The following is a 23,834-nucleotide window of genomic DNA, read 5'->3' as shown; positions in this document are numbered from 1 at the left end:
TCTCTCTCTGTCAAATAAATAAATAAAATCTTAAAAAAAAAAAGACAACTCAAAGCAAGTAAATAAGGGAAAAAAGAAACAGAATACATTAGGAAAAGTAGAAAACAAAAATATGGTGGTAGATTTAAATCCATGTAACAATAATTATGTACTAACTGTTCCCAATTAAAAAATAAACATTTCATACTGGATTTAAAACATACAGCTGCATCCTGTTTTTGAGAGATACATCTAAAATATAAGGAAACAGAAAAAATAAAAAATGGAAAAACATATGCTAAGCAAATACTAACTGAAAGAATGTTGGTATAAATCTATGAATGTTATACAAAATCAAAAAAAGTAGAGGTCACTTCGTAATGAGAAAAAGTAAAAAGTTTCCATTTTAAATTTGTATTTACCTAGTACCATAGTCCCAAATATATAATGGAAAACCTGATAAAATTTCAAGGAGTAGTAGAAAAACAAATTGCCTTGTTGGGAAATTATTTTTGTTCAATAATTAATTGAACAAGCTGATAAAATACTAAGAATGATTTGAAAGACCTTACCCCAACATAATTTGAACTAATGGATCTGTTCAGAATACTGCTTCCAATGCTTGTAAGAACACGTATGTTTTCAAACATATGTTAAATAGCTATCAAAATTACCATACATTGGGCCAGAAAGCAAGTCTAGACAAATTTGAAAGGCCTGAAATCTAACAGAATGTGTTCTCTAACCACCATGCAATTCAACTAGAAATCAACAAGACGGTAGCTAGACAATTTCCTACACAATTTCTGTATACTTAGAAATTAAGGATTATACTTCTAAATAAATCATATGTTAAAAAAGAGATCATAATGGATATTAGAAAATCCTTGGGGCTGAAAAAAATAACAAAATACTGCATATTCGAGTTTATGGGATACACCTGAAGCAGTAATTAGCTATTTATTTATTTATTTATTCATTTGACACAGAGAGATTACAAGTGGAAGGGGGTCAGGCAAAGAGAGAGGGGAAAGCAGGCTCCCCACTGAGCAGAGAGCCCAATGCGGGACTCAATCCCAGGACCTTGGGATCATGACCTGAGCTGAAGGCAGAGGCTTAACCCACTGAGCCACCCAGGCATTCCTGTAATTACCCTTTTTAGTGTAACTACTGGAGATTTAATGGAAATATGAGAGAAGAAGGAAGGCTGAAATTTAATGAACTAATTCATATCAAGAGGCAAAAAAAAAAAACCAACAAAAGAAATTCAAAGAAGAAATTAAAATAAAATAATGAGCAGAAATTATTGAAGTAGTATATATATACATATATATGTATGTATATATTATATATACATTGAGACCAAGAAGTTCAAAATTTGTTTCCTTTTAAAGAACAATAAAGTTGATACATTCCTACAGGATCACTTAAAAAATTAGAACAGATACAATTAACCAATATCATAATTAAAGCATGCTGACATTACTTCATATTATGTACACATAAAGGGAATTATGACCAAATAAACTTAAATAAGATGGGCAAAATCTTAGAAAAAAAATATATAACCTATCAAAATGGATGCAGAGGAATAGAAAACTCTTCATAGTCCCATCATCATTTTTAAAAATGATACTCAAATATCTTCCCACATTAAAATTATAGGCTCAGTTTTTTTAGATTTTATAAATACATACAAACAGGGATAGAACAAGCACTTCCTTAATATGATAAAAATGTGCATTTATTAGTGGTGATAGTGGGCATGATTGTCGTATTCCTGACCTCAAGAGAAAGCTTTTGTTTGGATTTTGGAAAACCACTTTGACAATCTCTAAAACACTGAAATGCTCTAACCCAGCATTGTCATTCCCAAACACATACTTTAGGAATTCTGGCACATGCTTCTCAGGATTTATAAACAAAGTATTTATAGCAGTATTTCTCATAATAGTCCAAATTAGGAAAAAATCTGGTTGTCCCTTAACAAAATAGAAAAATAATCTGTGGAAGATTCCATAGAGCAGTGAAATGAGCAAACTATAGCTATGGTTAAACACGGATAAATTTCTAATCATGGTGTAAAAAATATAGACAAAATGTTGGCTACAGTAAAATTCCATTTATAAAAAGTTCAAATGAGCTGCACTACATTTTTCATGGATACTTTCATAAATGGCTAGTGATGTTTCATAACCTCAGTGGTGGATATCTTGGTGTTTGCATTATAATTTTTCTTTATGTACTATATTATGTTTTATGCATACTTTTGTCTGTAAGCTATACTTTCACTGCAAAAGGTATTAAAACTTTTTTAAGTGCAAATATATTATTGCATTGTCTTTTGAATCCAGTATTACTAATAGGAAGTCTCATGTTGGTATAATTTTTGTTCCTTTGTGAGTGGATTACTTTTCTTTATGGAATTTTCTAATGATGTCTGTTGCCTTTGTTCTTCAGTTTCACTATAGTGTCTCAAGGTATTGGTATTTCCTTATATATATTGGTACTCCATGTTTCTTTCAATTTCCTTTTGGAATTTGTATTATCTGGATTGATAATTTTATTCTCCAGACCGTTTAGCCCTTCTTTTATATTTTCTATCTCTTTATTAATTTCTGCTGTCCCTGGGTGAGTTCCTATTTTGACCTTCCAACTTACTACTTTATCCTTTGATATAATCATCCTGCTATATGTTCCATCTATTGTCCTTTTCATTTCAACTTTTATTTTTAACATATGTCTTATATATTTATCATATACACACATACATATATATTTTGTTTTTAAAGTAATTTCTTACCTTTTGCTTTGTTACCATATCTTTCTCAACCCATTGAGGAAATTGTGCTCATTTAAAATTATTGGTTTCAGGTGCCTAGGTGGCTCAGTCATTAAGCCTCTGCCTTTGGCTCAGGTCATGATCACAGGGGCCTGAGATGGAGCCCTGCCTCAGGCTCCCTGCTTAGCGAGGAGTCCATTTCTCCCTCTCCCTCTGCCTGCTTGCTCTTCCTGCTTGTACTCCTCTCTGTCAAATAAATAAATAATATTTTTTAAAAAATTGGTTCATCCATTCCAATAAGTGCACTTTATGTGGCATGTGTTGTTCAATTTAATTATTATTATTTTTTTAACATTTTTTTCAAGCAGTTGTACTCCTTTGGTGTGTCTTTCTTGAACCTGTGACATCACATTTCGCTGATGGAATCAGCTCTCTTGTCCTAGAATTTGTATTGGAGAAGTGCTGAAAGTAATACTCTCAACTTGTGACCTCTTGGGAAAACTTGAAGACAAGAGGCTCAAGTCTCAGAGGAGAGAGCTCCAGGGACAGCAGAACCTTTGTGGCGAAGAAGCACAAAAGTCCAAGGGAATCGACCAACATTCCAGTACCTGTTCTCATCAGCACCTTACTTTAGCTGGGCTCTATCTTCTCTGCTAGTGCCTCACGATACTGGAAGGCCACTGATGTTCCACGTTACTAAGGTGAAGTAAGAGAGACAGGAGCTAAAATTACACCCTCTCCAGATCCTCCTCCAGCTGCCACAGATTCCTCCTCCCAGGCGACTGTTGTGTTCTTTGCCTGCCTCCCACCCCATCATTTGCGAGTTCCCATCCTCCTCGGGATTCTCACAGTTGTGATTCTACTTCCAGCCGCCAATCCCTTCCTGTTTTTCGATTGTTTCGGGGGTTGGTTTTGGAGTAGCCTGCGCTACTTTATCATTTTAACCTACTTATATTTAGAAATACTGATTATATTAGTAAAATTAGCCTTTTGTTATACATGATATAATTTTTCTCTTGACCTGTTTGTAACAATGTTTTCTGGGGAGAGATTACAAAATGTCTTTCAATAGGGAGTTGTTATGTAAATGATTTAAAGACGGCCCCTGTATATGGGCCTTTTTTGTTTCACCTTCATAGCAGGCTGGGACCTGGTAACGCAAAAGCCAGGTGGGGCCAAACTCAAACTTTTATGCATCCGATTCTTTGAAACACAGTTCAGAAAAGGAGATTTTTTTTTTTTTTTTAACCATTTAGAGCCCCCTTGCTTGGCTTATCCAAATATCACCGGAAATCAGTTGACTATAAGTAAGATGAACTCTGGGGCTATAAAGACCCCAAGCTACTTTTGCCTTTCAGAGTTCTTAGAGTCTCCCCACAAGCTGGTGATTGACATCTCCCAGACACACAGCTCCCTCTCCAAAACCTCTCTTTAATTCCCCTCTTCTTACTTTGGGTAGTGACCTTCACCATTGTCTTTAGAAGATGTCATGAGCTGAAGGACTCCTCTCCCAATGCAAATCTCTCAAAGCTGCTGCCAAATAAAGCTCTCTGTGTGCTATTATCATCTCCTGTGCATATCTGTGAACAATTATTTGCTGCTGTTTTAAAGAATGATTTCAGTCTATGTGTAACCTATGTGGAAAAATGTGTGTATATTGTTATTCATGCATAGAAAATATCCAGAAGGATACACAATAAATTGCTGGTAGTTAATGAGATTAAGATTAAGGTTGGAGGGGTGCCTGGGTGGCTCAGTTGGTTAAGGGACTGCCTTCAGCTCAGGTCATGTTCCTGGAGTCCTTGGATCGAGTCCAGCATCAGGCTCTCTGCTCAGCAGGGAGTCTGTTTCTCCCTCTGACCCTTCCCTTTTTGTGTTCTCTCTTTCTCTCATTCTCTCTCAAATAAATAAATAAAATCTTTAAAAACAAAGATTGAGGTTGAAGTTGCTCAGAAAATAAAATTTTACTCCATTCTAGTGTTTGAATTTTGAAAAGAGTGTATTTTGTAAATTTTGATGATTGAAAACAGCTGAATTGCATGCTTAAAGTGATCAAAGATTGTGGTGTCATTAGAATTGTGTTAATGCAAATGAAATAAAAGGGCTAGTCATTAAGTCTAGGCTGCAAGTGTGAGAGTCCTAACCCCTGGTACCTCAGAATGTGACCGCATTGGGAAATAGAGCCATTGCAGATGAAATTAGGTAAGATGAGGTCACTACCAGAGAAGGGTGGGCCCCTCGTTCAATATGACTCATCCCTGACAAAAAGATTAATTTGCATATGACATGCACACAGGGAGGATGCCGTGAGAATATGGGAATTATGCTGTTACAAAGCAGTATGGGTTGAATTGTGCCCCCACCAAAAGATATGTTGGAGTGCTAACTCCTACCTCAGAGTGTGATCTTATTTGTAGATAGTCTTTTCAGAAGTAATCATGTCAAAACAAGATCATTAAGGTGGGCCCTAGTCCAATATAATAAGTATCTTTATAAAAAGGAGAAATTTGGACACAGACATGTATAGAAGGAACAGGATATGAAGAGCCACAGGGAGGAGACAACCATCGATCTACAAGCCAAGGAGAGAAGCCTGGAGTAGATCCTTTCCTCACTGCCCCCAGGGGAATCAACCCGACTCACACATTGATTTTGGACTTCTAGCCTCCAGAACTGTAAGACTGTAATTTTTTTGTTTAAGCTGTTCTGCTTCAGTAGACTCATGAAACACTTGCCAAAGCAGATCCACTGCTTTCTCCACTTCTTGTTCTCAGTCTTGTCAAATAATTCCATTTGCTTGCATTAAATGTAATGTTCAGGACCATATGTATATTTTATGGAGCTAACAATACAAAGAACTCCCTACTTAAGTCCTCTATCAACTGACTTGTGTAGTGTTGCAATAGCTGCATCTTCCTTACATTTATTTTTTTCTACAATTCTATCTTTCCTAACCTATCAAAGCAATTTTCTAAAGTACTGCAATGGCCAAGACATCCAGATGATGAAAATCTTTCTATTGTACCAGCCATGACCCAAAAGCAAGAGAACAAAAGAAGACTGAGAAATAGTCCACTGGGCTCTGCTTCAGGGTCTTTTCAAAAGCAGGCTTCTTGCCTTCCCCCTCACTGTTTCTCAGCATGAATTTTTTCTTCCTGTCTGATTATAAATTCTCTTTTCTGCTTTCATAACTTTGTTCACTTACTCTCTTCTTTACGCTAACCAAAATTCTACCCATTCTACAAAGTATAGGCCAAGGATTACTTCTCTGGTGACACCTTTCCTGGTCTCTAGCTGAGAGAATTCCTTTGCCCTGGTTTTACACTTGGCACCCATAAGCATCTACTGTAAGTATGTGTGTGCCTTCCTGTCTTCTCTTAAGTCCAGTATCTGGAGGACAAGAACCATCTTTGATTCACCTACGGAGATTACATAAGCCTATTATCTATCAGGTATGCGATAAAGAGATAAATAAATTGGTACTTTTTAGTGAACAAAATCTGTTTTGGTTCTTAAGCATAGAAAGCACTATTTTGAAGATGAACTATTTTGAACTTGAAAACAATGTAAATAAACATTATTACAAGATTGTGTATATAGTACAGCCAAAGTTAAATATTAATATATGGTGGACATTTTGAATTATCTACCAATATCGGTTCTTCCTTTTTGTCTTAGTATTATAACCCCCTACCCTAAGTTTTGACAGAGCAATAGCTATAAAGCTACTTTTCCCAATATTCCTTAATGTTGGGTGTATCTAACAAGTAAGTTTGCACCAATGGAATATGAGAAGTGAAACTTATAATTTCTGATCACTCCCTGTAAAAGAAATTGAGTACCTTTCTTCTCTCTTTGTTTGCTTGTTTGTTCTTTCCTATGGGGAGAGGAAGTGGACAAGACAATCTCCACCTTCCACTTTGCAGATGAGGCAATATGTGAAGGAATGATTGGTTAGAGAGAAAGAAAGAACATGGGACTCTGTAAGGCCCATTGCGCAGAGCTGCCTGACAAGGGTGACCTTCCACCATCTTCTGAACATTTATACGTAGGAGAAATGAACTTAAATCTTCCTGGAGCTACTTAGTTTTTTTGTATGGTTATTTTGTTACCATAGCCATATAACTTGAAAAATATACTACAATACAGTAATAAAAATTGAACATTTATTCTAAACAAAGACACTGAAATAACCTTCCTCAGACATCATTCTCAATAGTTATTTTGATTTATATGACTGAATTTCAATAAAGTATAATAGCCAGTGTTTATAATGATGACCATTAGTCATCAAAGAAAAGGTTAATGCTTCATGTACCCTTTATAAGAAGAAAGGTAGATATAGTTGATGTGTTCTAGAGAGTTTAATTTAAAACCATTCAAATGGAAACTGTTTTGTGTGTCTAACAGCAGTTCTAAGTTTCTCTGGAAAATTCAAGTGACTGTAACAAAATGATTTTTTTTTTTTAACAGTTCTTAACAAAGGAAATTTTATGAGACTGAGCTTTGGGGGACATATTTTTTAAATGACACCAAAATGGTTTAATAACTGGTACAGATAGGAATCCCAAACTCCAAAGTCTTTGGGGTCAGAGTGGTAGTATCACTATGTGAAAGACAATAGAGAATGGAGAGTATCTGCCCCATATAAGCTATTAACATTCAAAACACTTTCAAATACCATTTGAAGTGACGACAGAGTAACTGGAATGAGACCCTCTAGCTATAAAAAACTAGAAAACTAGACAAATTATACACAGCAAACTATATAAGTCTTCACATGTTAGAAAACAGACAGTACAAGACTTTAAATCCAGAAGAAGAAACACAAATGAGGTGAGCCATATCATCTTCCGAGAGGCACTTTCCAGACAGCGTTACAGGGAAGACTATCTTACGCAGGGTAAGACAGACTTGTGAGGTAAGGGAAGAGAGGCTGGAGCTCCAGAGTGCTGAATTGGCTAGAATTTTGGAGGGAGAATGCTTACAAGATGGAAATTGCCTGGAGAAAGACCTCCAGAAATCGTCAATTTCTGTATATTTGCTGCCAAAGCAAGCATCCTCCAGACATCTTCAAAGGGGTGTCCTTGTATAAGGTGGACTTCTACAAGGCCAGGCAAGTGAAAATTGGGAGTAATAAAAACATTTCCCGAGCTCACGTAGGGCTGCGACATATCTGAGTCTTGACCAGCAAGAATGGAGAATCCATGTTGACAAGCAGGGCCTTCAGTGGAGAAACCTCAGAGAAGCTATGCTTTTGTGTGAGCTAAACTAACATCAGAGTGAAGCCTACTTTATGTCTGTCTGCCTTAATAAACTTAAAATTCTTAAGATCACCAAGCTATCTGATAGAACAAAATCCAACACTCTTTAAAAGACTTTAACAAAGTAAAATCTAGCACTGCAAAATAATGTCCACCATTTACTACTACTATGAAATTACTAGCTATTTCAAAAAGCAGAACAAAAAAAAAAATCAGTGAAACCAGATTAAGAGATAATAGGCTTAGCCAAGAAGCACATTTCTGAGATATAATTGACAAAACTGTGTAAGTTTAAGGTATACGATGTAATAATTTAATACACTGTATATAATGTGAAATGATTAGCACAGTAAGGTTAGTTAACACATCTTTCACTGCACCTAGTTATATTTCTCTGTTTGGTGAAAGCTTTTAAAATATACTTTCTTAGCAACTTTCAGTATAAAACACAGTGTTTTTTGTTTTGTTTTGTTTTTAAGATTTTATTTATTTATTTGCAGGAAAGAGAGCAAGAGTACAAGCAGGGAGAGCAGCAGGCAGAGGGAGAAGCAAGCTCCAGGTTGAGAAAGGAGTCCAATGCAGAACTTGGTCCCAGGACCCTGGGATCATAAATGGAGCCAAAGGCAGACGCTTAACCAACTGAGCCACCCAGGTGTTCCAAAACACAGTTGATATAGTCCCAGAATTTATTCATCTAAGAAGTACTTCGTATTTACTTTCCTAAAGATGTTACTGCCTGCCTCCTTTCTCCCCAAAATAAAAGAACTCATTAAACTATGGGAAATTATGGGAAAAGTATCACAGACAATAATAGTATCTGTCATAATTTTCAAAGCAATAATTCAAGTAAGTAGAGCACCAAGAATCTTCCTGCCTTAACATAAGAATCTTACCCTCACTTGCTCCATAGTCAACCTACTAAATTAACCAAATTCAAAGAATGAAAGAAAAAAGATGAAGTCAGGAAGTGTGTCTTTACGTAATTCCACTTTAACAAAATTTAACAGTACAGGTAGGATGTAAGTGAAACTTCAATGTTTCTAACCTCTAAATAATAACTCACTCTCACGTAGCACAAATATATATTTTCACAAATCAGTGTAGACCTCCTAAGTAATCAGTAATCTGTATGTATGTTTCATTTTCTCTACTGCAGTCCAGTAGAAATCAGACTAGAATAGCAGTTCCTGCTATTTACATTTTCCCTCCACAGCTCTTTGTACAAGTGATCCTGCTAGGTTTTATTTTCATTTGAAATACACACTACTACAAATACTTGAAAAAAAAAAGGTTTATGAATACACACTATTACAAATACCATGAAAAAAAGGTTATAGTGGAAAATTTAAACAAAGACAAAACAATACATTTAATTTATTTTTAACAGACTTTAAATCAGGGGTCAAACCCAGCAGACTCAAGATAGGTTTTTTTGGTTTCTGTGGGGTTTTTTTTGTCCAAAAAGTGTTCACAATTTTTTTCAATTTTCAGTGTCTTTAAGTAGGCTTGTATTCTCCAGTTTGTCATAAACCACTCTTATCCTCTTATTTTATATCCGACATTCATCTCCTATTTATGGTACCTCCTACCACATTAGGCACTTGAGTTTGCCAATCCCTACTTCGCATGAATATGTTCTTATCAGTTTAATAAGCCAAAATAAATACATAGTTTCTTCCTATTTTGCAGAAAACTTCCAAAATGACCTCTAAAATGAGTGATAAACTTTTTCCAAGACAACTAAATTTTTAACATGTTGTTTTAAATTTTTTTGGCAGGACTTTTGTCAGTAATAGCCTCTTCTAAATGGAGAAAATAGAACATGGTATCATTTCTTTGATTTATTTGACTTAATTGTATTCATAGCCACATTGGGTGATTTTGCATAACCGAATTTTGTATACTTCCTGTTTACATGGTTATTTTCAACTGTCTATATTAAAATATATTTTAAAGGATTACATGCTTAAAGAAAGTATTAATAATTTATATATAACTGTCTAAACTTCCTCTTAAAAAATCACAGAACATTTTTAAATGTTTTACAAGTAATTCATAAAATATTATTTTCTTTGTAGTATAAAAAACCCACACAATCTCATTGAATGACAAAGGGAAATTCCCTATTTAGGGTATTAAATCTCCAAGATGACATTCTTTTCTTAACAAAATTGACCTATACTTGTGTTAATAACTTTCTGTTTAATACTTTGGGAAACAGTTGTGCAATACTTTAAATGAATGGAAAAACTGGGTAACTTGAAATGTTAAGAAGTTCCTAAATTTCCCATGCTTTTTTCATGTGAACACTGCTTCATAGATCATTTTTATGATATGTTATTTACCAATTATTTGGATTTATTAGAGCTCTCCTCAGGCAAAATAATGGCGAGCTACCTTTGTTTTTGTTATAACTGTTTTCCTGTCCGGCCCTAGCAGCATGCTAACATGATGCTGTGAATACTTTTTTCTCCAATTCCCATATTTACTCTCAGTCCTAATCAAATGTTTTTATTTTCTCTTCCTTTATTTGTCTAAAAAAGATAAACAAACATTAATTTGCAACGAGCATGAGGAGCAATGAATCCAAGATGACCCTATCATACCATGATGGTTTACTCTACTATGTATCCTTAAAAATTAGAATGGTAGAATTAGTTCAAGTAACAAATAATATTTAGAATGTTTTTCTGAGATAGAATGTAAGAGAATATGAAAAGTAGCAAGACCACACTGAGTTAGTTGTGTATAGCCTGACTGAACATCAAAATGGTTTAGGAAGCTTTTAAAATTAGTGATACCTGTACCCATCACTGAGAAATTCTAATTTAATTTGTTTGAAATGCAGCGTGGACATGGGATTTTAAAAATCCCCAGATGATTCTAAACTACAGCCAATATTAAGAACCACCAGTCTTGGGGCACCTGAGTGGCTCAGTTGTTAGGCATCTGCCTTCAGCTCCGTTATGATCCCAAGGTCATGGGATCCAGCCCCGCATGGGACTCATTGCTCAGCTGGAGGCCTGCTTCTTCCTCTCCTACTCCTCCTACTTGTATTCCCTCTCTTGCTGTCTCTCTGTCAAATAAATAAATAAAATCTTAAATAAAATAAAATAAAATAAAATAAAAAGAACAACCAGCCTTAAGTCTATCTGCAATTTCTTAACTTCAACTAAATATTAGACTCAACAGGCGCATTGGAAATATACAGCTTCCCAGACTCTACTCCCATAAATTCAAACTACTCATTTTAGGGTGGAACCCAAGCATAATTTTGCTTTCATTGTGGTTCTCTATGTCGTGATTTCGATGTCAAGTCAATATTAAGTACCATTGCTCAAGAATCAAGATGTTGACCTTCGCAACATGAAAAGGAATATGCTGTTGATTTTTTTATTTTTCCGATGTCATGCAATGACCCTTAACTGCTAGGAGAGTTCAATGTCACAAATTAAGTTTTATAACGAGTGTAGGTAAATTAGCTTTGTATTAAAAATTACTCATAGTGAGTTACAGTATTTTAGGGTCTACTGGGAAAATTGCAGTAATAGATACTCTAACATTGAGTAGTTTTACATTTGTTCTTCCTGCAAGTTTTGGTCAAATAAGGCATTGTGCTTCCACCTGTGAGCCAGAGCTAGAATTCTCAGTCGCTCTGAGAAAGTCTTTGTTAGCGTTAGTGTTGCCATATTGGTTAGATTGAAAGCGACTTTGGATCATTTCTACTAACGCTCAGCAAAGATTTTGTTTGTACTCTTGGATATATGCTGAATGCTTTAAAAGAAAACCACAACCTCACAAATAGCCTCCTCTAGCACATGGAAGTAAGAAAGACCGCTTTTGAACTTACAACATGAGGAAAGGTGTAAAGAAATTTAATTATTTTTAATAATGTTAAACAGGCAAGTGACAAAATTAATCTAAAAAAAAAAATCCATTCTATTGGGTGTGGAAGGACACGGCAGTGCGTGAAGGAGCGGAGGCGGACCGTGACCCCCGGGTGTCGCGCTGGGTCCCGAGGGACACAACGAAGCCTCTCGAGGCGCAGTGGCCGTTGGAAGAGCTCGTTTCCTGAAGGCGAAGGGACCAGGGCGCGGTGGTCGCACGACAGAACGGTGAAGGGTGCAGCGGCAGCTTTTGCTCTGAGGAAAGCAGGGGAGCGCAGTCATGGCAGACGACTCCAAGCCCGACGGGAGCACCGTGCAGGTGTTGCAGGACGTGGCCAACCGCCTGCGGATCCACTCCATCAGGGCCACGTGCGCGTCCAGCTCCGGCCACCCCACTTCGTGCTGCAGCGCCGCGGAGATCATGGCGGTGCTCTTCTTCCACACCATGAAGTATAAACGCACAGACCCGGAGCACCCCGACAACGACCGATTCATCCTCTCCAAGGGCCATGCGGCCCCAATCCTCTACGCGGCTTGGGCGGAGTTGGGCACCATCGGCGAATCGGACTTGCTGAGCTTGAGGAAAATCCACTGTGACTTGGAGGGACATCCAACCCCCAGGCTGTCGTTTGTGGATGTGGCGACGGGATCCCTGGGGCAAGGATTAGGCGCCGCGTGCGGCATGGCGTACACTGGCAAGTACTTCGACAAGGCCAGCTACCGGGTGTTCTGCCTCCTGGGGGATGGCGAGTCCTCGGAAGGCTCCGTCTGGGAGGCTCTGGCCTTCGCTTCTCACTACAGTTTGGACAATCTGGTGGCAGTCTTCGACGTGAACCGCTTGGGACAAAGTGGAGTCACGCCCCTTGAGCACTGCACAGACGTCTATCAGAATCGCTGTGAAGCCTTTGGGTGGAATACGTACTTAGTGGATGGTCATGATGTGGGGGCGTTATGCCAAGCGTTCTGGCGAGCAGCTCAGGTGAAGAGCAAGCCCACGGCCATAGTAGCGAAGACCTTCAAGGGCCGAGGTATTCCGATTATCGAGAATGCAGAAGATTGGCATGGAAAGCCCGTGCCAAAAGAGAGAGTAGATGCGATCATCAAACTAATTGAGAGTCAGATACAGACCAACAGGAATCTCACGCCGAAACCTCCCGTGGAAGACTCACCTCCAGTCAATGTCAGGAATGTGAAAATGACCTGTCTGCCTGATTATGTGGCTGGAGACAGGGTAGCTACTAGGAAAGCATGCGGTTTGGCATTGGCGAAACTGGGCCACGCAAATGAAAGAGTTATTGTCTTGGCTGGTGACACAAAAATCTCCACCTTTTCCGAGATATTCAGTGAAGAACACCCTGAGCGTTTTATTGAGTGTTTTATCGCTGAACAAAACATGGTGAGTGTGGCACTAGGCTGTGCCACCCGTGGTCGAACCATTGCTTTTGTCAGTACCTTTGCTGCCTTTTTGACCCGAGCATTTGATCAGATACGAATGGGAGCCATATCTCAAACCAATATAAATTTTATTGGTTCCCACTGTGGGGTATCCACTGGTGAAGATGGGCCCTCCCAGATGGCCCTGGAAGATCTAGCCATGTTCCGAAGCATTCCCAATTGTACTGTTTTCTATCCAAGTGATGCTATCTCGACAGAGTATGCTGTTTATCTGGCTGCCAATACCAAAGGGATGTGCTTCATTCGGACCAGCCAACCAGAAACCACAGTTATTTACACCCCACAAGAAAACTTTGAGATTGGACAGGCCAAGGTCATCCGCCAGAGCGTTAATGACAAAGTCACAGTTATTGGAGCTGGAGTCACTCTGCATGAAGCCTTAGCAGCTGCTGACAGTCTTTCTCAACAAGGTATCTCTATCCGTGTCATTGACCCATTTACCATTAAACCCCTGGATGCTGCCAACATCATCTCCAATGCAAAAGCTACAGGTGGCCAGGTTATCACAGTGGAGGATCACTACCGGGAAGGTGGCATTGGAGAAGCTGTATGTACAGCTGTCTCTAGAGAGCCTGACATCCTGGTTCATCAGCTGGCAGTGTCAGAAGTGCCTCAATGTGGGAAACCTAGTGAATTACTGGATAAATTTGGAATCAGTGCTAGACACATCATAGCAGCTGTGAAAAATACTTTAATGAACTAAAATAGCTGATTTCTTAGAGTTAGTCTGTTGTCAGTCTTTGATCCCAAAACACTGGCATCTTTATATTATTACATTCATGGTTGTTACTAAACCATCACTTATATCTATATCATTATGCTTTTTTTTAAAGGAGACATTGAACACTTTTTTCATTCCTAATTCAGCACTTCAAGTCCACTACCTTTCTGTTAAACTTTCATCCTATATACAGATGTCATTCTCATTTTTTTTGTCATTCTCATTTTTTTAATGAAAGTAGATTTTAACATTTTAAGTAACAAAATAACAAAACAACCAACAACCACCTAATACAGAGTTTTCTGTAAGAGCACAAATAACTGGATTGGGAATCAACATAGAGATAAGTTTCTTAAATGTGTGTAAGTTCCTTGTAAATAAAAAAAAAATATGAATTGTATACTTCAATAGGCCAGGTTTTGAAGCAAGTTTGAGCTTTTATGTAATGCTGTCCTACCTGCAGCTTCCTGGGTAATGTCTGACTGCAGTTGCCTGGAGATTTCCTCTGATGTCTGCCTCATCTCTCCTCTGCAGTTTAGAAGCTGTACAGCTGCAGTAAAGACTCTTATGATGTACGGTACTGCTTGCCATGACTGTTCCATAAAGAGATGAAAGTATCACTAGTCCTAATCTGCATGCTTCACTATTTTGTGAGTTTTCAGAAATGTATTATCTTCTCAGTGACCAAAACATGGCTAATCTGATTGTATTCATCTAAGGATACTAGCATTGATGTAATAAAGCGTTTTAAAAACAAACAGCTTTATTTAGTTTGCTCCACGGACATGCGATTTCATGTCTCCTTGATAGTCTCTCTAGACCACAAGCAGAAAGAGGCCTGTTCCCTAACAGAAATCCTGGAGAAAGTTCGAGGCTGGAGGTAAATTACTAGAGAAAAATGTATGGGCTGAAAAGTCGTATCTTAAAAAGACTCCTTACTTTTTATTGTGAGAGCAAAAATTATCTGGCTGTAATACAAGAAAAAAAAGTAACAGGTAAATAAAGATAGACTTGAGGTCCAAAACTAAATTTAAAATTACTCTGGTATATCAGGGGCACCTGGGTGGCTCCGTCAGTTAAGCATTCTACTCTTTGATTTTGGATCAAGTTAAGATCTCAGTGTGAGATCCAGCCCGGCCTCAGGGCGCTGCACTCAGCAGGAAGTCTGTTGAGATTCTCTCGGTCTCCCTCTCTGCCCTCCTCCCCCGCCCCCCACACACTTTCTCTCTCTCTAAAATAAGTAAGTAAATCTTTAAAAATTAGTCTGGTATATCAGGTAGTTATTTCTGTATTTTTATTGCTTTCATTAAATGCCCTCATTAAGTTCTTTGGAGGTATAACCAATTTGCCTCAGGAATTGTTCTAGAAGTATGGTAGAGACCAAAAAACACTAACCTGGGGATCAGAGAAATCAGGGCCTGCTCATTCTACTAGTGCTTTTTTTCTTTGTGCTGGTTCTGGTTTCTTCTTTTGAAAACTGATCATGGTAATTGCTCTATTTCATAAGATATATAAATTATTTTATAAAAATAAAAACAGTTGCTTCAAGATCACTGTAGACATTTAAGAAACTACAAGTAAGAAAAAAATTACCTCACTTATCTCACCAAAAAAATCCATTTAATTGTACTTCTAGCACACTATCACTACAGATCTTCTGTATCGTCATTCCCATCTAGTAACACCAAGCAAATATTACATATGTCTATGAGTGGGGTGGTACTGAATAATGGTCTCCATCCTTAAACTTTTTCAAACCTTAGAGTTAATACCGATCCAGACACACAGCAAAACAAAGAAATTACCAATGCAGTACTATTGTCATAATTTGCACATACAGGGAAAGAGCTTCAGCTTATGGCTTAAACACGGCTATGGGATGCACAATTATCTATTTCCAACCATACTGGCATAAACACACCTTTAGTAATGACACTAGACTGCTGTTGTTGTTGTTATTTTATAATGACTAATGGGATCTCAAAGACTGCCAGAAATGTGTTTTGTAGGAAGGCAGGGAAGCCTTTATGAATCTTTCCTATAAGAGTTCTGTCTCACCAGGCACCCATCAATGGCTATCAGCTCTAAAGAAAAGATATAGGAGAGGAAAATTCCTTATCTCATGTCTACAGTTTTTCAGATAAGATGGAATCAAATCCAGTTTTATTATAATGAATGTTTTCTAGCCTTGAATCTGTCCTGAGATCTTGTAAGTCTCCATGGAAATCTTAATAGGCAATCATCCTACATGATGCTAACCCTGAACTGCTGAAGCTTGTGGAGATGGCAGTTTTAATTTTGACAAACACCGTGATCATTCCTTTCACTCTGGTCTTCTGTTGCTTCATTTGCTTAGAAAAAGGCCTTTTAGGTTATCAAGAGAGCCCTATAATGTTTCAGGGACAGCCGGGACTGCCAGCAGCTGCCTTGCTTATGGTTGTGCTAGCAAAGGCCGGCAGTCAGGCAGTTATCTGAGAGAGACACTGTTCATTCAGATGCCTTTCGGGTCATTCTCTGATTTCCATGACCCTCAGAGATAGTAAAAGAAGAAATCAGAAGGTTAAAATTTTATTTTACTTTATTTAAATACATCAAAGGCTCTTAAGCATCTGGAAGTTCAACTGAGGATCCTGTTTGGGAAAAAATTTTGTTTTTTAAAAAAAAAGGGAAGGGCTCAATAGCTCTGATTTTTAAGTTATAATACAGTAATATGAGGTACTGACTGATAGTTACCACCAAGTTTACCGAACTGTACAGGAATTACTCTATTTTCCAGGACCCAATCAGGGAGGGTCTGGTTTGGGGGGGTTGAGAAGTGTTGGTGGCCATTACTATCATGATATATAAGGGAGGCCCTAGAACGTTACTGTGATGGGAAGAAAGCTGTTTTAATAACTGAAAATGAGAGGTGCCTAGGTGACTCAGTCAGTTAAGCATCCGACTCTTGATTTTGGCTCAGGTTATGATCTCAGGGGTCATGAAATGGAGCCCCATGTTGGGCTCTGCACTCAGCAGGGAGTCTACTTCCCCTCTCTCTGTCCCTCAACCCCTCCCCTGGCTCATGTGCTCTCTCTCTCTCTCCCTCTCTCTCTCAGATAAATAAATAAATTTTTAAAAAATAACTGAAAATGACTGAAAGTGTTATAAAATTAGAGACAACATTAAAGGTGCTTACATTTAGTGGAAAGAGATAAAGGGAGTTTCAAAAGAATACAATTGATAGTTAATGAAAAAATAAAATCATCTTATATTACATACACAAGAGTTGAGTCACCTTAATCAAACCAGTTATAAGAAGAAACATAATTCTTAATATTTTTATATAAATTTAATATTGAAATACTTTCCATATCAAGCACATTAAATAAAAAGAATTTATGAGGAAATTAAAACAAAATTTGTTTTTGTTTTCTTCTATCCCTTTAAAAAGTATTGAATGTAGGTAAATTTACTGTGGCTCTGAGTGGAAACTGGGCAGATCCCATGACATCCCTGTTTACACTTAGGTAATAATCTTATAATTATTTTCTTTTCTTTTTAAAATTTAAATTCAATTTAACATATAGTAAATTGTTAGTTTCAGGAGTAGAATTTAGTGATTCATCAGTTGCATACAATACCGAGGACTCTCTACATCACATGCCCTCCTTATTGCCCATCACCCAGTTATCCCTTCCCTCTACCCACCCACCTCTCCAGCAACCCTCAGTTTGTCTCCTATAGTTAAAAGTCTCTTACGTTTTGTCTCCCTGTTTTCATCGGATTTTATTTTTCTTTCCTTTCCTATAGTTAATTAAGTCATCAAAATCCAATCCAGAGTCAGTGGATTAAAATATATTCAGTTTCATTCAGTTCTCGTTTGCTTTACTTCATAGGCAAAGAGCTGTAGTTAGCAGCTGGCTACCTTCAGGGAATGGTGTGTTGTCTTTGGTTGGTTTCCTATCCCCCTTCCCCTCTCTCTGCCTCTTCAACTTACTAATTAGTGTTTTAGTCAAGAAAAGAGATGAGAGGGGAAGTGGCTCTTATTTGGCTGGAAGGCTGTGTTTTCAGAGTTTGAAAAGTGGTTAAAGCTGATGCAGTTTTGTTCATGTAACTTTATCTCACATGTGCAACTATTTTGAAATTTAGACAATTATATCACTAGGTCATAAATTGAGATAAATGCAAGCTGTTAAACCAAAATCTAACAAATACACATTTATTCGTAAGAAGGCCAGAAAGCAGTCATGCAATGTGTTGTTGTAAGCTTAATGCAGTCCCCCTCTCTATTGTTAGGTGCTTTTAGAAACCCTGTGAATAAATGTTTGCTCCAAGTTGGGCATGAGTGAGAGTGAAGTTCTAAATATTTGACAGACAGCATGACCTGGGTACCCACTGCTAAGAATGAATGCCGATCTAATCTTAAGATACCCTGCCAGAAGAACTATACTGTAAAATATACTGATGATCAGCTCTAGAACCCATCAGAAATAGGGAGAAATAGCCAGTCATTTAATTGGGTTAGGAATACTCTGGGAAATGGAAGACACAGGACTACGTAGAGCTCTAGACCTGGAATGTTACTCCTCCAAAAGATAAGACTGCTAAATTTTCCAGATTCTTATATCTCATACTGTCAAAGGGAGAGCAATATGCTTAAATTATCTAGCCCAACCCATTGTCTTAAATATAATGTATTTCGCCAGTGAAAAGTTATTTTAACAACCATATGTTATTAACAAGCACAATGTGGCATAGATCATGGATTAGGGTGCTTCAAAAGGAAACTAAGCATCCCACGCATGTAGGTGAAAATAAATGGACAAACACATACGCATTCACATGTGTGTACATTCACACACTATTTCTACTATTTAAAAGAAAATTACCACAGGAAGGATAAATACTACTATATCCTTATTTCACTGATGAGAAAGCTAAAGTGCAGAGAGAGTGTGTTCATAAATTGCTCAAGGTCACATAGTATGTTGTGGTGTCTGATTTTTAAATTTACATATTTCATATAATTCTCATGATAATCTTGAAATATGCATTTTATTATTGTCCCCATTTTCTCCAATGAGGAAACTTACTCTCCAGAAAGAGAATGTCAGCCTTTTTGTTTCTAAATTTAATTATACTTCTTTGTCTCATTTATGTTTGATTTTCCTCCCTGAATTATGTTTCTGATTGAAGTAGATTTTTTATTCAATTTAAATAATAATTTTATAAAAAACAAAATATAACAAATAGCAACAGTGTGTTCCCATCTTTACCAGTATAACCAATTTCTGGGAAAATAAGAAACAGATGGAAGCAAGCACAAGTTTATTCTGCCTGCAGGGCCTGGGTCAAACCCATACATGAACACCCACATTTTGTCATTGGTCCAGGAGACTGGACCACCTGTGCATCTAAGAAACACTCATGTACTCTTCCCTCAGTACCCAGATGTTGCTAAGCTGATCTTTTTTTGTCTCTTGGCCTTATAGGTATCTGACTCTTTAGAATTGGGTCTGCTGCTCTACCCTTATGGCACCAGTGAAGTGTTAAATCTCCCCTTTCTTTTATGTTTTTAGTTTTTTTTGTTATTATGTTGAGTTAGCCAGATATAGTACATCATTAGTCTTTGATGTAGTGTTCAGTGATTCATTGGTTATATATAATACCCAGTGCACATCCCAACAGGGGCCCCCTTTAATACCCATCACTCAGTTACTCCATCCCCCCAACCCCCTCCCTTCTGTAACCCTCAGTTTATTTCTCCAAGTCCAGTCTCTCATGGTTAGTCTCCCCTCTGATTTCTTCCCAATCAGTTTTCCCTCCCTTCCCCTGTGGTCCTCAGCGCTATTCCTTATGTTCCACATATGAGTGAGGCTACATGATAATTACTTTTCTCTGCTTGACTCATTGTACTTAAAATATCCATTTCTATACAAAAGGTCTGACAGCAGAATAGAAAAATTCCCCTTGGCCCAAGTCAGGTATCCTTTGGAAATTACTGAGATATGTATTAATCTATTCTTAAAACCCTAAAAAGTATACTTTTATGTCAAATTTTTACCTGCACTAAATACTACTCCCTGAACTATTCTGATAGTATCTACTCTTCAGGTAGAGATTGAAGCCAAATATATAATAGAGATTAATTACATTAGCTCGACCAGCTATACAAATAGAGGGGTTTGATTAATTGGTAGCTTTACTCTCTTTCTGGACAATGCAGGATGTTAGAATATTTTAACTCTTCTTTACACTGACTCACTCTCACATAAATGGTATTGTTTTCATGCACTTTAAATTCTTCCATATACATTTTTCTTTAAAAAACTAATAAACTTTTTGATGTATATTATCTAATAAAAAAGTGCACAATTCCTAGTTGCACAGCTCAGTAAATTTTCACAAAGTGAAAACATTCATCCATCTCATACTTGAGTGAAAAATTATAGCAGCAATACCCAAGCCACTTTCTTGTCCACTCCCATGCATGGTTTCCACCTTCCTCCTCAAAGTAACCACTATTTTAACTTCTTACTCCATAGATTACCTCTAGTTCTTTTGGACTTTACATAAATGGAATAGTATAGCATGCATTATTTTACATATTGTTACCTATACTTGGTGTTCATTAAATTTCTCTGCTGGATGGCATTACAAACCATAAATATACTACAGTATATTTATTTATTTAAATTACTGATGAACATTGGGTTTGCTTTTAGTTTGGAACTATTACAAACAATGCTGCTATGAAAGTTATACAGTATTTTGGTAATACATGCATTTATTTATTCATTTATTTTAGTTTTTAATTTCTACCTCAGGATGTTTATCAATTGCATGGTATAATGATACCTCATACTTAAAGAAATAAAATATAACCTGACTTTAATGAACACACTAGTCTTACAACAGACAAATGGATTTTCCTCCTTATTAAATTCTTATTTTAGGACATATCAATTTGTACTCATAAAAGGCATGCCATTGAAAAAACAAGATGAGTTTTTTCCTTCTGCTTTTAAAATTCTTATCAGTCACCATAGATGATCATAAGTAGGGTTAAAAGTAAAACATTTGTTTCGTGAGATTAAGAGTCACTTATGGTTTGTCTCCCTCCCTATCCCATCTTGTTTCATGGATTCTTCTCCTACCCACTTAAGCCCCCATGTTGCATCACTACTTCCTCATATCAGGGAGCTCATGTGATAGTTCTCTTTCTCCGCTTGACTTATTTCACTAAGCATGGTACGCTCTAGTTCCATCCATGTTGTCGCAAATGGCAAGATTCGTTTCTTTTGATGGCTGCATAGTATTCCATTGTGTATATATTCCACATCTTCTTGATCCATTCATCTGTTGATGGACATCTAGGTTCTTTCCATAGTTTGGCTATTGTGGACATTGCTGCTATAAACATTCGGGTGCACGTGCCCCTTTGGATCACTACGTTTGTATCTTTAGGGTAAATTCCCAGTAGTGCAATTGCTGGGTCATAGGGCAGTTCTATTTTCAACATTTTGAGGAACCTCCATGCTGTTTTCCAGAGTGGTTGCACCAGCTTGCATTCCCACCAACAGTGTAGGAGGGTTCCCCTTTCTCCGCATCCTCGCCAGCATCTGTCATTTCCTGACTTGTTGATTTTAGCCATTCTGACTGGTGTGAGGTGATATCTCATTGTGGTTTTGATTTGTATTTCCCTGATGCCAAGTGATATGGAGCACTTTTTCATGTGTCTGTTGGTCATCTGGATGTCTTCTTTGCAGAAACGTCTGTTCATGTCCTCTGCCCATTTCTTGATTGGATTATTTGTTCTTTGGGTGTTGAGTTTGTTAAGTTCTTTATAGATTTTGGACACTAGTCCTTTATCTGATATGTCGTTTGCAAATATCTTCTCCCATTCTGTCAGTTGTCTTTTGGTTTTGTTAACTGTTTCCTTTGCTGTGCAAAAGCTTTTGATCTTGATGAAATCCCAACAGTTCATTTTTGCCTTTGCTTCCCTTGCTTTTGGCGATGTTCCTAGGAAGATGTTGCTGCGGCTGAGGTCGAAGAGGTTGCTGCCTGTGTTCTCCTCAAGGATTTTGATGGATTCCTTTCTCACATTGAGGTCCTTAATCCATTTTGAGTTTATTTTTGTGTGTGGTGTAAGGAAATGGTCCAATTTCATTTTTCTGTACGTGGCTGTCCAATTTTCCCAACACCATTTATTAAAGAGGGTAGGGTTATGGACATTGGGGAGGGTATGTGCTTTTGGGTAAATTGGAAGGGGTGGTGAACCATGAGAGACTATGGACTCTGAAAAACAATCTGAGGGGTTTGAAGTGGCGGAGGGGTGGGAGGTTGGGGTACCAGGTGATGGGTATTATAGAAGGCACGGCTTGCATGGAGCACTGGGTGTGGTGAAAAAATAATGAATACTGTTTTTCTGAAAATAAATAAATTGGAAAAACAAACAAAACAAAACAAAACAAAAAGTAAAAAATTAAGGTGTATAACACATCATCACAAATCCCAGTTGAATTTTTTCTAAATGGCAAGTGAAAATTACTGCCAGATGATGAGGAATTTAAATTTTGAAGCAATCATATAATCAATCTGGCAACTTAACTTTGTAATTCAAACCTGGTAAAATAGCTTTGAGGTGAAAAATCCTAATAATTTAAATTTATAATGTGATGTGGAGGTATATATATACACATATATATTCATTTTAACACTTTATCTATATATATAGATATATACATATATATTCACATTATACATTTGTGGGGTTTTTTTCTCCTTCTCTTCTAAAAGCAATCACAAGAAAAACAGTTATTCGTTTAAAAATTAGGAAGGGGCGCCTGGGTGGCTCAGTGGGTTAAAGCCTCTGCCTTTGGTCGGGTCGTGATCTCAGGGTCCTGGGATCGAGCCCCCACGTCGGGCTCTCTGCTCAGTGGGTAGCCTGTTTCTCCCTCTCTCTCTGCCTGCTTCTCTGCTTACTTGTGATCTCTGTCTGTCAAATAAATAAACAAAATCTTAAAAATTAGGAAATGAGCAAATCTTTTTGAAAATTTCAACAGTATGTTTCCTTTTTATGGTATTATAATAAATGCTCTATAAAACTGTTAGCTTAGGTAAGAATAAGTTGTTTTGAAAACAGCATTTATCGTTGCCCAAATAGTTCAGAAAATGTTGTAGATGATAAGATATTTATCTTGGATTATAGTGAATAGCTTTAAAATATGTTCTTCTAATTTTAAAAAAGCAAAGTAAGGGTTTGTCTGCTGGCTAAATTATTGGACTTATTGCATAAGAACGTTATTCAAGTTTTTTACAAGGAGAACTTCGGGTTCACATTAAACATTTCTAAAGTATGTGCTTTTTTTTAGCAGTACCGTCATGAGATGCATTTGTGATGTTATCCAGATTTAGATTAACAAGAAACTTGAAAAGGCCCTAACATTATTAATACTTTCCCACATGAAAAGTACAGATATTAGGAGAATATTGTTGAAGTACAATGAAAACATCACCTGATTTCCAAGGCACACCATTAGTTCACCATCTAAAGTGGGATCTATTCGATGAACTGCATTCAGCTCTCAGAATATTTGCTGTAACTCAGAAAGAGGCAAATATTCACATAATATGTTAGCCTATAGTCAAGAAAGGTATTTCAACTGAAATATGTCAATCCTTGCTCCTGAAATCACTTAGACATTAGTCGTGTGATTTTTGAAAGAATTTCTGTATAGAAGGTTTTTTAGACTAACATCCAGTGC

At 37.2% G+C, this 23,834-nt stretch overlaps 1 protein-coding gene across 2 annotated transcripts; it reads left to right on the top strand.

Moving 5' to 3' along the window:
* The first annotated feature begins 12,189 nt into the window (after positions 1-12,189).
* Positions 12,190-14,070, top strand: TKTL2 (transketolase like 2). Of its 2 annotated transcripts, XM_044226244.1 has the most exons (2): positions 12,190-12,417; positions 12,532-14,070. In XM_044226244.1, the coding sequence occupies exons 1-2, from the start codon at positions 12,193-12,195 to the stop codon at positions 14,068-14,070; spliced, it is 1,764 nt and encodes a 587-aa protein (XP_044082179.1). In that variant the 5' UTR covers positions 12,190-12,192. The 2 variants fall into 2 exon arrangements, with proteins under 2 accessions (XP_044082179.1, XP_044082177.1); XM_044226242.1 differs by having other exon boundaries at positions 12,193-14,070.
* The last annotated feature ends 9,764 nt before the right edge of the window (positions 14,071-23,834 follow it).

Source organism: Neovison vison, chromosome 11 (genome assembly GCF_020171115.1).
Source record: "Neovison vison isolate M4711 chromosome 11, ASM_NN_V1, whole genome shotgun sequence".
NCBI lineage: Eukaryota > Metazoa > Chordata > Mammalia > Carnivora > Mustelidae > Neogale > Neogale vison.
The sequence above is the reverse complement of the archived record's forward strand: the minus strand, read 5'-3'. Positions and strand labels throughout refer to the sequence as shown.

Coding starts and splice junctions, on each gene's coding strand:
- TKTL2 (XM_044226242.1), top strand. CDS start 12,193: ATGGCAGACGACTCCAAGCCCGACGGGAGCACCGTGCAGGTGTTGCAG.